This window comes from Chaetomium tenue (genome assembly GCF_020726465.1).
Source record: "Chaetomium tenue strain MPI-SDFR-AT-0079 chromosome Unknown F5144scaffold_5, whole genome shotgun sequence".
Lineage (NCBI taxonomy): Eukaryota > Fungi > Ascomycota > Sordariomycetes > Sordariales > Chaetomiaceae > Chaetomium > Chaetomium tenue.
In genome coordinates this window covers 3,168,256-3,183,383 of record NW_027117333.1, presented here as the reverse complement: position 1 = coordinate 3,183,383, position 15,128 = coordinate 3,168,256, and the positions used below count along the sequence as shown (strand labels likewise).

Here is a 15,128-nt window from a genome sequence, read left to right as displayed (position 1 = left end):
AGGAGAGGGGGGAATGGATGAGTGATGGAATGATATATAATGATGCATGTTCGTTTTGGATCTCGGGTGGTTGGGTGGGTAGTTTGATTGAGTAGGCAACGATGTTGTGGCCCGTACTACGAATGTACCACTGTTATGGCCATTATCAAACTCACTTGGATGCACAACTACCGCAACATATGTATCTCCGACAGCTGTGGAATGCAACACTCAAGTTTCCCAACACAATGGTATTAGTTTGGTATGTGTTGACAGCTTGAGAGTTCAGCATTTGTAGCTAGCGGTGACTCTGGTCCTAGAAAGAAACTGACACGAGAACTCCCTTCGATTACCGCTAAAAGTAACTAGGTCATCCATCACCTTGCTCTGTCTGATCTCAGCCCACAAGGTATCTAGAGGACACCCCAAAACGAGATTTGAGTCCAGACATCCCATCATGCACCTGCGCGATACACCACCGGCATCACTCCCTCCTCTTTCATCGACAAACAGCCCCCCTTGACCGAGACCGAGACATGGTTGAAACTGAGCCTTGGATCCCAACAAGAGATACGCGACACACCCATGGATAACCAATACGAAACTCCCAACACCACTGCTGGTACAACTCGCTCATTTGCCGCAAGGGAACAACCCCCCTCCACCGGACGAACATCCTCGGCCGGTTGCCCATCTTCGATAACCAAAAAAATAGAGACACCCCTTGCAAAAAAGTACATCCAAAAATACCCATGCCATGACAAAGTTAGATCCCGCTCCCAAACTCCCAGACTCCGTCCGCGTTTAAATTCCAGAACCACTATTTCAACACCAGCCACTCCTTCCATCCGTCAAGGCCAGGTACTCGGCCCAAAGGTCTCCCCCGGCGGCAAGGGGATCTGCACCGCCTGGTTCAGCATGTCCATGGTCCTCAGGGCCGCCGTGTTCCCGAACCAGGCCGGGGCCTCGGTGCCGCTGAGGTACAGCGCAAAGAAGATGACGAGGGTCGAGACGATGAGGCCGCAGTCGAGGGCCGACGAGGTGACGTAGTTGTACTGCAGCCACCAGCCGGTGCGGCGGCGGCGGATGAAGAAGTTGAAGACGGTCCCGACGATGCCCCAGCAGTAGTAGATGAAGACAGTCGCGGGCGGCAGCATGCCCGAGCCGCCAAAGATGAGCGGCATGTTGACGTAGCGCCAGATGCCGCGCTGGTAACGCCGGGCGAGGAACCAGGTGATGACGGGCGCGATGGCGCCGACGAGCCAGAACCACTGCAGCGAGCTGTAGAGGGCCTGGCCCGAGAACATGCGGGCGGGGCCGATGGCGCCCCAGATGATGGAGGCCGTGTAGAAGACGCGGGCGCTTGGGCAATTCCACTGGTGGACCTGGGTCTCGGAGCAAACGTCTGGGATCGTTTCCAGCGCCCAGTTCATGACGGCGATCTGCACGATGGCAGACCAAATGGACGCGATCAGCTGCGACCAAAACATGACGCGCGGCGGGACCTTCATGTAGTGGCCCAGCTTGAGATCCTGGACGAAGTAGAGCGCTTGCGACATGCAGAGGTACCCGTAGTTTTTGAACATCATCATGGCGAGGGGGCGGCCGGGGAGCATGTAGCCGACGATAAACTCGGTCAGGACGTTCAGGCCAAGCTGGATGTTGGTGATGGCCTGCACGATGCCGATGGGAATCGTCCACACCAACGGAATCAGGATGCAGACGATGTAAGCCCACCAGGGGAAGTTGGTGTCCCAGGCGCAGACGACGGCGAAGGAGAGGCCAAGCATGACGACGAAGAGCACGGTGTACCACCAGTCCTCGGCATCGCGATACTTCTTCATCAACCGCATGTGCACATCATCCTCCTGCGACCGGGCCAACTTCCACTGCGTCCAAATCTCGCGGCCGTGATAAAGTGCGACATGCGTAATGACGGCGGTGATGGCGGCAAAGGAGAGACCGTAGGCAAGCGCGAATTGCGTCGGGAGGTATAGGGGCGAATACGCGTTGTACTTGGCTTCGTCGAACTGCATATCGTCACCCAGAATCGCCGACACGTTGTACAGACGCCCGGTGTTGTCGTATGCGTGCGAGTTTTGGACTGGTAGGTAAGCCGAGTACCACATGCCCGAGTAATGGATTCCAAGCGAGATGACGACGAAGAAGGCCGTGATGCCTCCCAACACGTTGGCAATGGCATGGAAGGGCGGGATGAGTGGAGACATCAGATAGCCGGAGATGATACTCCAATCCTAAAGAAATCAGCAACGTCACCATCAAAGAACAATATAACTCATGCTTACCAGAGTCATAGGGAGTAGGCCGTAGCCACTGTAGCCGCCAAAGAGCTGGTTGACGACGACGTTTTCAGGCCAAATCCAGGTGAGCCAGCAAAACCACGACAGTCCCATGAATAGATAGCCCGGGAACCAATACCACAGGAACGAACCGGAGAAGACAAGCATGAACCACTTGTAGCGGCTGATGCTCCAACCGTTCGCCCGGGCCGGGTCCGTGGGAGAGTGGTCGTGGAGGGTGTAGAAGAGCGCACAGTTGACGAGGTCAGTCGGCCAGATCATGGCTGCGGGCCAAACGAGAAACCTCCTTGCCAAGCCAGCCAGCCCATAACCCGTGCATAGCGTCGTGATGCCGAACAACAGCTGCCATACCCAACCAAAATCCTGTTTATACCACATCCGCTGTGCGATAATGACATCGGTGGCATACAGCGCACCCCCGCCATAGGCAGCCTAGGGAGGGTCAGCAACTACCAGTAACATTGGCCGGCCGGACTTACGTTTGACATGACCACGATAATGACGTGCTCCTTGAAGTTGAACGGCCCGGGCTTGAAGTTGAATTTGAGACCCCAGACATTGAATACTCGATCGGGGAAGACTAGGTCCCACGCGAGTCCGATGGGGTAGGCGATCAGTTGGATGACGAAAGTCGTGAGCGAGATGCTCGGGTTCCTCAGCGACAAGATCATGTTGATGGCGGACCCAATAGTGCAGAGAAACATGCCGATTGTCCATGCACGTATCGTATTTACCGGCATATCAACGTCGAAATTCCGGACCGTCGCTCGCACCTTGAGAAGAAGTGGATGTTAGAATACGCATGTCACCTCTTCCTCCCGAGCCCACCACTCCCGAAACCGGACAAGCAGGCAGGCAAATATCGAAATCTCACTTCTGGGTATGGCGAGTTATCCTCGGCTAGGATCTGCTCGATCTCGGCTCCCTTCTCGACATTGTCCGTGTTCAGCGCATTGTCGACCTCCTCTAATTCGTCCAACGGTAGGTTCGGGTCGAATCGGTGCATCTTCTCGAATTGCTTCAGCGATGCGAAGCCGGTCGAGTCGCCCTCCATTGATCCATCCATGTCTGGTACCACATTCTCGTCTTCCCGCCGCCGTCGGAGGGACTTGATAAACCTCAACGCCATTTTGCCGAATGTGTTCTCCTAGCCGCACGCAAGGCCGGGCCCGCTCGTGCTTTTCGGCGCGGCGAGGCCGGGCAGGAGAGTTCGGTCGAGCAGCAATCGGTGCAGCCGTGTCGGTCGTCACGGTTGTCGCAATCGTCGCGCGATCGTCCGATCTTGGGGTGTTCGGATGAAAATGACGGAGCCGGGAGGGGATCAGGCGACAGGTACAGCACAGCTAAGACAAGGGGCGGTTAATGTCTGTTGAGCGTGGACATGGCCGTCTTGCGCGCTCGGCGCAGATCGCTGAGCGGGGGGCTTGGGGTTGACGGACTGGAATGCGAAAGATTCCGAAAGGGGAGAGAGGCAGAAGAGGCGCGAGGGGATCTGGTGGATTTCTAGGTCGGCTCCGACTTTGGGACCGGGCAATGGCGCTGGGTGGTCTCAGGTTGTCTCTCAGCGGGCGCTAGGGGTCGCCTTGGGATGGGAAGAAGGCCTGGGAGGGGCCCTGTTCTGGAAGAGCACGCAAACCAGCCAGCCAGCCAGTATCGCGGAAAGATGCAGCCCCCAGCAAAGTTAATTGCTGACCTGCCTAAATTGGTTTGATGGCTGGGCGATGGGTCGAATTCCCGATGGAGGGAACAGGGAACCGCAGGGATTGAAGCGGGGGCTGGCCCGCCCAGAGGTCTGGGGCGCAGGTTGACCGTTTGCATGCCTCGAGAACATCGCGATCCGTCCCGCTATGATGCGATAAATTCTCATGCGTGTTGTCCTGGTCCGTGGGAGTGATCGCCCGCTTCTTTCGCAGCAGCGTTGGGAACTCGCAGCCCACCCTCGAGGCGATCCGATCAATGTCGGGCTCCCCCTGGAACGATCTCCATTTCTGAATCAGGAACAGAACGGTCGGGAGTCCGCAAAACGGCGCTACAGAAACGCCTCCACATGCCACCCCGGCGCTCGCCACCGGGGCTGATGTGGAATCGGCTGCATGCCAATGTCTCGGCCAATGGCATGGACGCCTTGCCCTTCCTCGCAGCTATCTCGACCCTTTGATGTCTCTTATCATTCGTCTCCATAGGCCTAGTTGTTGTTGAAGATAGGAATGCCAAACGGTCTCTCAGCTGATAGGGGTATTGACTGGAAACCGGCAGCTCCCGGGATTCCCGGTATCGTCACAATAGTTCTCTTTGTTGTCAAAAAAGCCATGGCAGCATGGCCATGAGGGTGAACTAGCCGGTATGCGGGGCAGGCCTGGCTCTTGATGGCCGAATTGACGGCCCCTTGCGCCGTTTGGCTCAACCAAGGTCTGGGGTTCCGGAGCAGGGAGTGCCGGGTCGGAATCTGCTTGGGTTGGCGACTTCCGTTACGTAACGGAGCTGCTCAACAACTCGTCCCAACGACGGACAATTGAATTACAGTTTCCGAAAGACAATTACTGGGCAAAAGTAAGGAATTTTAGTGAGTCAATCGCGAGAAATTTGAAGCAGTCTATCTCATTCCAAAGGAAGAAGCTACAGCGGGCATGAGAGGAAGCCGCGGTTTCCGCATTGGGGCGCTGGCCAAACCCCCCGTGTCCCGTTTGTTTGACCTTTGTGCCTTCCAGTGTTCTCCGAGGCCTGGTCTTCAATTCGACACCGAGACTCTGAAGCCGGGACAATGCAGCTAAGGCTATTGGATGCGACGCAGGCGTTTTATTCGACGAATCGAACACCTTAAAATTTACGGAAGCACTTGGGGACGGCGAACCAAGAACCCTCTTCCACACCACTCCGCGCCCAGCTTCCGTTTGACTCTGTGCCTTGCTCTGTCCTGGAGCCGAGATCTGGGCATGGCGTGGCATGGCATGGCACGGGGGAGAGGAACCATCTGGTCCGTACCATCTCTCCTCAACAACTGGCAGCCACCCTTTTGTGAGCTGAAAGAAAGCGGGGGTTTGAGAGCGAACCCGCCCGCCGGACCTGTGTCTGATACCTTCTCAGCCGCGGACACCTTGATCTGGCCCCGGCTTCGTATCCGACAGACATGAGCGTTCAATATCACGCCGTCCCGGTGCCTCGGAGTCCCGACCAACACTCTTAAGATCGTGGTCGTCCGCACATTAAATAGTATTGGGGTAGATAGCGTCCCAGCTTCCCGGCCGCGGACTCGCCAAGCGGCGTGGACGGCACACACGGCCCCACGAAAATAGCAGCGCATAAATTGGGCCACCTCCCGGCTATTTGTAGTAGATTGATTATCCCGCTACCACAGCAGACACCATTGCCGGAGACACAGAGAGCTTGGTATTAACCTTAGTTTATGGCCTGCCGCCGAACCCGGTCCAGACTTTCGGGATATACTTTCTTCAGACGGCACTGTATACTTTGACGGCCGCCCTCGTCCAGGACGGTCTGGGCTTGTCCAGGAACCTCTCCCGACTGAGTGCTTCTGTCTATCACCGTTTTGGGAATTGTGTGATCCGAAGCGGCTGAGGGTGTCTGCAGAGTCACCACCGCCGGCGCTGTGGAGTGGATGGCAATATAGATACGCCAACCAGAGTCAGTCACGCTGCTCGCTTAGATTCTCGAAGGAGCTTCACTGCTCACGACATCTGACCACAGGATGTTGAAAATCTAGTCTGCCAGGTCAACAGACAACTAGAGCAATCATTCTAAATCGCTCGCAAACAGGGGGGGGGTTGTCGTAAATGCCCGATGATCCACAAGTCGACAAAAAGGTTAAATTTCTTACACATCAACAACAACTGTAAGAGTTCCGATGTGAAAGAAAGAAAAAGAATGGGGCTTGGCCGGGGATTGAACCCGGGACCTCTCGCAAGCTAAGCTATAGGGTTTACCCTAAGCGAGAATCATACCACTAGACCACCAAGCCAATCAGATGACTGGTTCAAGAGCTCAAAGTTCTTGTCTATATTTGTTGGACCACCCCACCGTTGACTCGAAGATGGGAGAGAACTGGAATTCGGACACGACGGGACTTTTACTCAGTTCTACACGGTATCAATCCCACGACTGCACGGCTTGCGAGGAGGATCCTCGACTGGCTGATGGACTCGGGGAGGCTGCCGATGTACAGCTTGGCCAGGAGGCTCGAGCTGGAAACGGCGGCCTGAAGCGCCCCCGTTCGGAGGCCAGGAGGCCTCCTCTCTTTGTATACGTAGACTCACCAGAACACATCGTTCCTTGATTGTTGGTAGGGGTTTTTCACCCGGCCCGGGAGGGCACGGTTTTCCTGTACACTAAATAGCAGAGGGTCCGGCACGCCCTAGGGCATAGCGGAGTATGAATAATAATAATAATATTTGTTGGACCTCACGCCTCGAGAGAACGAGGCGTGAAAGGGATGCCGAATCACCACTCTAAGAATACCCATCCCCTCTCACAGATATCTAAGAATGCCATACTAGCCTCGTTGACAGACGAGAAGTTAGAGCCTATGCTAGGACTATTGACAACTCAATTTCCACACCTCTAATACGTCTGACTCTATAACTCGCCTTGTCTATCCCCCTGTTTCTCACAGATAACTATATACACTCTCACGGCATTACCGATATATGTACCCTCGACTACATCTCCCACAACAAGATCACTCCAGCTCCTCCCCCGCCGCCCCTTTCTCCCACCCCTCCTTCTTCAACGCCCACTTCACCGCCCCCATCACATCATCCACCACCACCTTAGGCTCAAACACCCCCTCCAACTTCCCACCCCGCTCCGCACTCCACACCCCCGTCCTCACCAACACCGACACCCACTCCGTCCCCTCCTCACTGCAATACCCATTCGCCCCCGCAATATCACTCTCCGGATTATCCCCCACCATATACACCCTCCTCAACCCCCCCACCCCACCAATCCTCCCACCCCCATCCCCCATACTAGTCAAAACCCTCTCCGCCCACCGATACGTCTCCCGATACGGCTTCCCAATACTCACCCTGCGCAGCTCCGCCCCGCCCGTAATCCGCCGCCACAGGCCCGCCACCGCGGCCTGGAACGCCCCCTGGCCCAGCCGGGGCAGGTGGTAGCCGGCGCTCCAGAGCAGGTCCGCGTTGCTGAAGTAGAGGGGGGGTTGGGAGTCGTTTTGCCAGCCGCCGTTGGGGTGGTCTCTGGTGGTGGGGGTGGGGTGGTTGAGGGGGGAGTAGGTGCCGAGGTAGCCGGCGTGGGAGAGGAGGAGGTCGGTGATGATTTGCAGGTCGAGGGCCCAGTCGCGGGGGTCGTTGAGGACGAAGATGGCGTCGATTTTGAGATGGGAGGGGAGGGTGGCTGGGTTGGTGATGGGGCCGGGGTGGGAGTAGAGGGGTTTGGGGAGGGGTTGGGAGGGGGTGGTGTAGGAGGAGGGGGCTTGGAAGGGGAAGATGGTTGGGTCGGCGGCGTAGATGTCGGCGGGGGTGATGACGTTTTGGAAGCCATATCTGGTGGGTGGTTAGGATGGGTTTGTGAAGGAGGGGATGGGGAGGGTGGGCTTACTCCTTGAAAATGGTGCGGCATTTCTCGTAGTCGGACCCCGTCACCAGGACGGTCTTGTCCCGCAGGCTATTCGGCCCCTCGAGCAGCTCCTGGAAGGGCGTGTGGGACTGGACGAAGTTGTCTGTCGATAGTTGAACACCGAGTCTCGCCTCAAGGTCCTTGACCCTCTCCGTCTCGTGTTTGCCACCGCCGTTGGTGAGCAGGATGAAAGGGATGTTGTCGTCGTTCAGGAATTTGAGGACTTTGGTGGCCCCGGGAATCGGCTTGGCGACGTGAAGCAGAACACCATCGATGCTGTCCGAGGGTTAGCGACTTCTCCATTATGTTCCCAGGACCCTGCAGAACCAAATATACGAGAGAGCTTACTCAAAAGCAAACGCGAAAGAAGGCGATTCCCGCCCCGAGCGCCCGACCCTGACGTCGTTCTTAAAACCCCTCGTTAACGCCGTCCCCCGCTGCCTCCGTGCTAGTTCAGCGGGAGCCCGAGCCCGCCTCGCACCCGCAACAAAGCTGGATGAGAATCTCAGGCCGCTTGTTAGACAAGGGGAGGATACGGCCCCAAGTCGTAACGGTAATGACATCGCTAATCCCCGTAGGGAAGCCCTAGGCAATAGTTAGCAAGAGAGGTCCGGCATGTTAAAATCCCCACTAGCGTTTAGGCACAATGATCAATGAGACCGACGGGGGTGAGTAATCTTATGGAAAACGGTGAAAGATCTATGAAGAACATACCTAGAAATAGGAAGCGCAACACTCGCCATTTTCACGCCGTCTCCTTCCTTCCTTAGGCCTCGTAATAATCTCAGAGTGAGACCTCCAACTGATTTAGAGGGCACGGTTGGCGTGGGCACAAATGTTTTATTTTTTGGGTATTATGAGGCTGTAGATTTCTTGAGTCAAATCAAGAAAAGTACTTTCCGTTGTTCTCGGGCGTGTGATGAAGCTTGCCGTTGCCGTTGTCGTTGCCGCTCACCCATTCGGCAAAAGTGATTGGCAGATCTATTAGTGGAGTGAATACAGGGGCGGCCCAGCCTAGCTGGGGTCACCTACCCCACCCTCTTTCCAGAGGGGGTCACCAGACGAACACGAACAGGGGAAGACACTGTAAGGAGACATGTTGAATCGTCATCGATGGCATGGGTTGCCCGGCCTCAGAGTCATGAACTGTGTAGTGGATAAATAAATTTAGAAATGCGGTTCATCAGTTAACTATGTATGCATATGTACAGTCTCTCCCCGCTGGATTCGTTTATTCCCCTTCATCCTCACCTCGAAAGACCTAGCCACATGCGAACAAGCCGACAAGTCCAGGTCACCCCTCCCGTCACATATCAAGTAACTTGGAAGCCGGCATGCTGCATGCAACACTTCTTCAACCAGGCCCCCCAGCTCTCCTCTCACTGGAACGCACCAAGCCACGACATTCTCAACTTAAACTGCGCATGCCAAATCATTCCATTCATTCCATCAAGTTCCCTACAAGTACAACAAGGCATCCCCGATTCCTTCCACCCTGGTTTTCCCGGCTGTATTCCTGCTAGAAGGAGTGAGAGCCCCCCCCTCCAACGTCCCGCGACTCAGCGTTGCTCGCCACAAACCACAAACCACAAAACCACACACATCCCCCCAGACCTCCGCATTACGATTACCCCCTCTATCCCGCCTCCTCCGCCCCCTCGCAACGCTTCGCCGCAAAACGAACAGGAAAACCAACCCGGCCATCCAGAAGAGTGTCGAGCTCGCAGGAACCGGGATCCGCCCGATCGTGGTGTTTCGAACAAGTCAAAGTAGGACATGCCAAGCCGTGCCGATGTCGTCTATCCGTTCCGATTCATGAAACAAGGCGTTCTTATCCATCATGGCCACTCCAACGGTCCCCCAATATTCAATATCGAACTTTTGCCCCCCCCCCTTTTCATGCTCCGGCCGGGTCTCACATGAAGCGTATCCCACAAAAAGGGGGAGCTTGATGCCAGCAACAGACCTCGGAACGCGGAAAGTCAGAAAAAGGGGGGGGTTGATAAAGAGAGGTGAGAAAAGAAACATTGAATGCATCCCCCAAGCCAACCCCCCTTTCCTCTCATGAGAGAAACGCCGCGCCCCAAAAACAGCAACAAAAATTGAAACATGAGATCAAAACACACAAAATGCCGTGAAGAATCCGAAGTCGTAATGGCAAACACATGTCGTCCGTCATCTGTCATCTGCATTATCTACCGGGGCGCTGGATTCAGCGTCGATGCAGCCCGGAAAGAAAACACGAAACCCGAGGGGCTCCACGCGGCCGGGCAACGTCGTCTCGGCAAGAGATGTTTCCCAAGACGCCTCGTGGGCCCCATGGTCAACCGGGCCATGGTGGGTCTGGATTTGAAGCTGGCCGACCTCGCCCGGGAAAGAGAAGAAGAGAGGCAAAATGCCCGAGAAACGTTGACGCATATGCCGAACCAAAGCAAAGCCGCCTGCCGATATGTTATGCAACCCGAAACGCATCCAGGCCCGATCCGCCGAGAGAGGAAAAAGTCTAAGCCGACAAGATGTAAGTCGTGATTTACTGAACCGTTTGTCATTTTATCATGGTGTCGTACTGGTTGGTGCCCCGGTCGATGAGCCATCGTACCCGGTCCCTGTTGCTGGAAAGTCCGCACACGCACACGCACAAGCCCGCCAGTCGTAGTCAAGCGGCTACTCAGGCACGGCTCACGTGGCTCACTGATGTGCGGCTTCGCTCGTCCTCCTCCATGACATCGCTGAGCCTGGTGGGGTGGTGGTGTCGGGGCAGTTGCTCCCAGCCAGGTGCGGCAAAGCCTTGGCCGGCGTACTCGGCTGTGCCTGGTTGTGCGCCTGGCTGGGCACCACCCGCCTGCGTGCCCGCCCAGTGTGAGCTGGATGGAGGGTAGCTGGTGGGTGGCTGCGGCGCTGGAGGCTCATAATCCTCGGCGCCAGCATCAGATCTTCTTGCGCGGCTCGGCGACGTGGATGGGCTGTGGTATGGAATTCTGTTGCCGTGCTCGTCCATCAGGTAGTTCCCCCTCGCATCAATCATATATTCCCCTTCGCTATACCCTGCTTCGGACTCGGCACCGTAGTCGCCTGCCTCGTTGCCGGCGTTCTCGGCCTGCTGGTAGTACCTGCTTTGGTCGCCGGCTGAAGCTGGTGATTGTGGCACGGCATTGGCGGGAGCAGCCGAAGAGGGCGGCTGGGGCGCAGAGGTATAGGCCGGGTATTGATTTCCTTGGCCGGCCATGTAGTCCGAAGTATCGGCAGCTTGGCTAGTCGAGCGGGTGTGCCGGCTTGCAGTGCGACTGGGTATGGTCTGGGTCATCGGTACGACTTGCACGCCACCAACGACCGTCGGGTGCCCCTGCTGAAGCGAAACGGTACGGTCGCGCTCTTCTTGTTCGCGGCGGCCGAGCTCCTCCCAAGCGCGGCGAGCCTCCTCTTTGGAAATGAGCAATTCCCGCCGCATCTCGCCCACCAACTTCTGGAGCTTTATATTCTCGGCATCGCTCTGTGCAGCTACCCGGACAGCGTCGGCCCTAGCTTGTCGTTCATGTTCCATCTGGGTCTCCAGCACCGCGTTCACCTCTTGATTCCGTTCCAACTCTGAGCGGGTCTCGAAGAACCACCTCTGGAATTTACGCTCGGAACTGGCACGGAGCCGCTGCAATTCGACCACGGCATGGAAGAGATTGGCGCCAGCCGCCGAGAGATCGGCAACCTGCCGAGAGAGCTGCGTGCTAATCGGGTTACGTTCGGCCTCATCTGTGTTTTCTTGGAGTCTCCGCAGCCAAAAGCTGGTCATGCCTTCCCAATGCGCCGAGAGAGCTTCCCACCGCTCAAAGGCATGAGGGAACGTATTCTTAAGACGGGTGGAGCCCATGCCCTGGTTTGACGGCTCACCTGGCTGAACAGGCGCTGATGCATTTATGTTGGGCTGGGGTGTGGAGGTGAGGTTTTGTGGGGGTTGCGCGGTCGCCGGAACTCTCGTTGGGCGCAGAGGTGGCACGGTGGCCGATTGGTGGTGCATAGAAGCCGAAGGCATGCCGGCTGAGACTCGGGAGCCCGATTGCGCCTCCTGCGCACGCTGTTGCCGGCGTTGGGTGGCTGGGTCTGTGGGTATATCGCCGCCTGGAGCAGCGCCAGCAACGGCCTGTCTCTGTTCAGCCGCCCGCCGTTGTGCCTCTTCAAGTAAACGAGCTTCTTCTTCTGCGCGGGCTCGCTCCATCTGCTCCCTCTCTGCTCGTTGCCTGGCCTCGCGCTCTGCTCGCTCGCGCATGATCATGCGAGGGCCACGAATTACTTGTTGCGGGGATCCAGTCTGAGCCGGAGGTGCAGTTGGCCGGGAAGAGGATGTGACATGGCCATTGGTGGTGGGAGGGCCGCCGCCGCTACCGGCGAGAAGATCCGCCATCGAAGCGTACTCCTCGACAGGATCGGAGGAGAAAGGGTGCGGCTTCCGGAGTGCTTCCTCGAGGGCCCAGAGGATGGCACTCTTGGTATTCTTGGAGAGCCGGACGGCCGGGTGAGGCTGGGGTGTTGTCGAAGAGGGGTATTGCTGGCTATGTGGGTTGAACGACGACGGGAGAAAGGTCGACGCTTCTTCGGGATCGTCGCTAAGCTCCTGGGAGAGCTGCCGCCGAAAGGAGTGAAAGACTTGCTCGGCCGGTCGGGATTGGGATTGCGCAGGGCCGCCAACTGTCGAGAAGAGTGGCCGTGGGGTAATGCCAACAGTGGCTGCTTCAAGGTGGGCCCGACGTGGTGTAGTATCGAGGGGTCGGGGGCTGGGACTGGGACTGGGGCTGGCTGAGAAGCGGGGGGTTCGGCGGAGAGTCCGTTGGGAAGATGGGGTAGGCGATCTATCTTCCGATCGGGGGCTTGCGGTGTCTTGTCGGCGAGGAAGCGTCCGTCGCTGGCGCTGTTGGACGGGTGTGATCGGGTGGTCGTAGAACTCGCTGGAGATACGAGGGGACGACGCTTCTTGACTGCCAGCAGCAAGGCCTCCCAAAGCACCAGCGGGCGCTGGTGTGGAAGACAAGGCGAACAGTCACCACACGTAGTGGTGACGTGATTTTTACTGCTACAGCCCGGTGCTGTGAGCGTGGCGAGGTTAGAGAGGTGCTGGCGGTGTACGGGATGGGGCGCGGGGAGGTGCAGGGTAGGTAGCTTGGATGTGCGGAGCAGCCGAAGGACAACTCACTCACCCTGGAAAAAGCTGGGGTTGGTTATCTGAAAGAGGGAAGCTCCGTAATTCCTCAGAGCAAGGAAAGACAGAATGGTCGGAAAGAATGGAAGAATGGAGGGGAAGAGCCTGCTCTCGAGCAACTACACAGGGGCCTCCAAACAGCTTGGAAAGGCAAGCTTGGAAGTGGCAGTGGTTGGGCGCTGTGCGAAAATGCGGGAGGCGGGACACGAAAAGTGCGTGGCTGGCAAAGAGACCAAAAATCGCTTGACGGATAACGTTACGGCGTGCAGGTGGTCCGCAGCGCCAAAAAAATCGAAAATAGAATAAGGAGTGACTGGTCGCGCGTACTCAGAGCATCTGGCGCCTGAGATTTTTCAGTTTCGTCGGGTCCTGCGACAAAAAGAGTGAAGCTGTTGGGTGGTAGTCACATCAGCATCTCGCCCCAGATCCGCGTTGTTTGGTTTCGCGATGCTGGCTGCCCGACCGGTTTTCGCGGCCAAAACACTCCCAACTTTCGCTCCATTCGTTGCACTCACCGCTACCTCAGCACCGCGATGGGAGCTATTATGCTGTGCAAAATGAAGGACTATGGAAGCAGAGTTCCTGGCTGCTGGCGCAGGGCATACTCAGGTTCCAATGGCTTAAAACGAGGGTGCAATCCGCCGAAGCTTCAACAGGTTCATGGAGCTGTTGTTGATTGTTGGGCGACTGACGAATTTCAAAGATCGGTCAAGAGCTGAGAGATGCCGATGGGGGTAGCAAAGTTGCAACCGACCAGGGGATGGCGCTAAGCTTAGCGGGTGCACGGGCCTGAATGTGCTCTGTTGCTCGCTGGTGGTTCTTTCCTCTGATCGTTTGTTTCGTTTGTTTCTACTCAACAACTAAACGGAACTCACAGAAGCGGTGATGGCTCAATTAAAAAGCTGACGAGCGGTGCGAGGCTATGGAAGCTGAAGAACCTACATGAGGTGATAAGACGCCCCCAATATAAGATGGCCTACATATCCCGCCCAAACAAGGGTAAGCCGGGCCCATATGCAAATCACTTAAGGCCGCACTGATGCACCTCACCTCAGCTCCCTCGGACACGGCAAGATGTCTCTCTGGGCTTTCAGAGTGCAGCCTGCTGAGGGATCTGAATCAGGCTGATGTTCGCACCAAAGACGTAATCTACAATTCCTCTGTCTATCGAGCCTGGATGGCCTCTAGATCTGCGAATTCTTACACTGTCAATGGGCTCTTTCAATCCACCAAACCCCTGTTAATTTCTTCCACAATTATACAATACCACGTTTCTTGGCCAGAGGCCTCTCTTCGAGCCCCAAACAAAGTCATCAGGTTGCCGCCATCGTCATCTGGGCGGGCTGAACTTGATCCTTCAGGGAAAAGCGAGGGGGTTGGGCCACTGACGAGAAGGGCTTCATGGAGGGGAAGCTCTGAGTTGGCAGTACATAAAGTGACGAAACAATGGGTCTTGCCCTGCCAATCGCAGCTCGGCCTCAGGGACCCAGCCTTCCCGATAGGGCGGTTCTGGCAGGGGCTTCACACCCTCTTCTTGCTGCCCCGGTCGTCGTTGTTTCTTGAGTGTCCTCGAGCCAAAAACGAGACCTGTAGCACCCTCTTTTGACTCTTCAGCTCAAGGTTTGTCAGACATTGAATCACGGTTACAGAGACCTCGACAATGGCATTTCCACCGGGGTTGCATCCCCGTGGATTGCGTGATGGACCACAGGAATTATCCAATGACGATTAAACGCAGCCTCGCGCAACCACAGCGCACCACAAACCTTTGACCCAGGAACTCGGCTAGGCGGCTCGGCCCAGGTCGCCGGCCGGAGCCGAGTGTGGGTCCAACCAATCACCGATCCGAGGGCGGCGTTGGCGAGAAGACGGCATTGTGCCGCCTCCGGACCGGGAACCACTGCCCAAATCCGCCGGCCCGGCTCCGAAACCTTACAGACAGGGAACCCCATTTTGGAGCCCTTGCTCTAGGAGGCAAAACAATTACATCAAATCTCGCTGTGGGAAAGATGTAACTTGAAAGCATCTCACTCAAGTATTTTGCCTAG

General features: G+C 56.6%; 3 protein-coding genes and 1 non-coding gene across 4 annotated transcripts; all 4 read right to left on the bottom strand.

Annotated features, from left to right (window-relative positions):
- Positions 1-612: 612 nt before the first annotated feature.
- F5144DRAFT_594430 (OPT oligopeptide transporter protein-domain-containing protein) lies at positions 613-3,429 on the bottom strand (the record flags this gene model as incomplete). Its single annotated transcript, XM_066790577.1, has 6 exons — positions 613-673; positions 718-799; positions 845-2,234; positions 2,286-2,732; positions 2,780-3,073; positions 3,175-3,429. 6 exons carry the CDS (start codon positions 3,427-3,429, stop codon positions 613-615), a joined length of 2,529 nt encoding a protein of 842 aa, XP_066641785.1.
- Positions 3,430-6,185: 2,756 nt separating this feature from the next.
- Positions 6,186-6,276, bottom strand: F5144DRAFT_t130. Its single transcript has one exon. It is a non-coding gene; the product is annotated as a tRNA-Pro (tRNA).
- Positions 6,277-6,993: 717 nt separating this feature from the next.
- On the bottom strand, positions 6,994-9,042 carry F5144DRAFT_622325 (HAD-like domain-containing protein; the record flags this gene model as incomplete). The annotated part of the gene is made up of 4 exons (XM_066792101.1): positions 8,610-9,042; positions 8,244-8,480; positions 7,878-8,171; positions 6,994-7,822 (listed from the first exon to the last, which is right to left on the bottom strand). Exons 1-4 carry the CDS (start codon positions 8,636-8,638, stop codon positions 6,994-6,996), a joined length of 1,389 nt encoding a protein of 462 aa, XP_066641784.1. The 5' UTR covers positions 8,639-9,042.
- Positions 9,043-10,563: 1,521 nt separating this feature from the next.
- F5144DRAFT_594428 (uncharacterized protein) lies at positions 10,564-15,032 on the bottom strand (the record flags this gene model as incomplete). Its single annotated transcript, XM_066790576.1, has 6 exons — positions 10,564-11,364; positions 11,398-12,896; positions 13,835-13,880; positions 14,348-14,354; positions 14,387-14,493; positions 14,847-15,032. The coding sequence occupies 6 exons, from the start codon at positions 15,030-15,032 to the stop codon at positions 10,564-10,566; spliced, it is 2,646 nt and encodes an 881-aa protein (XP_066641783.1).
- Positions 15,033-15,128: the final 96 nt, after the last annotated feature.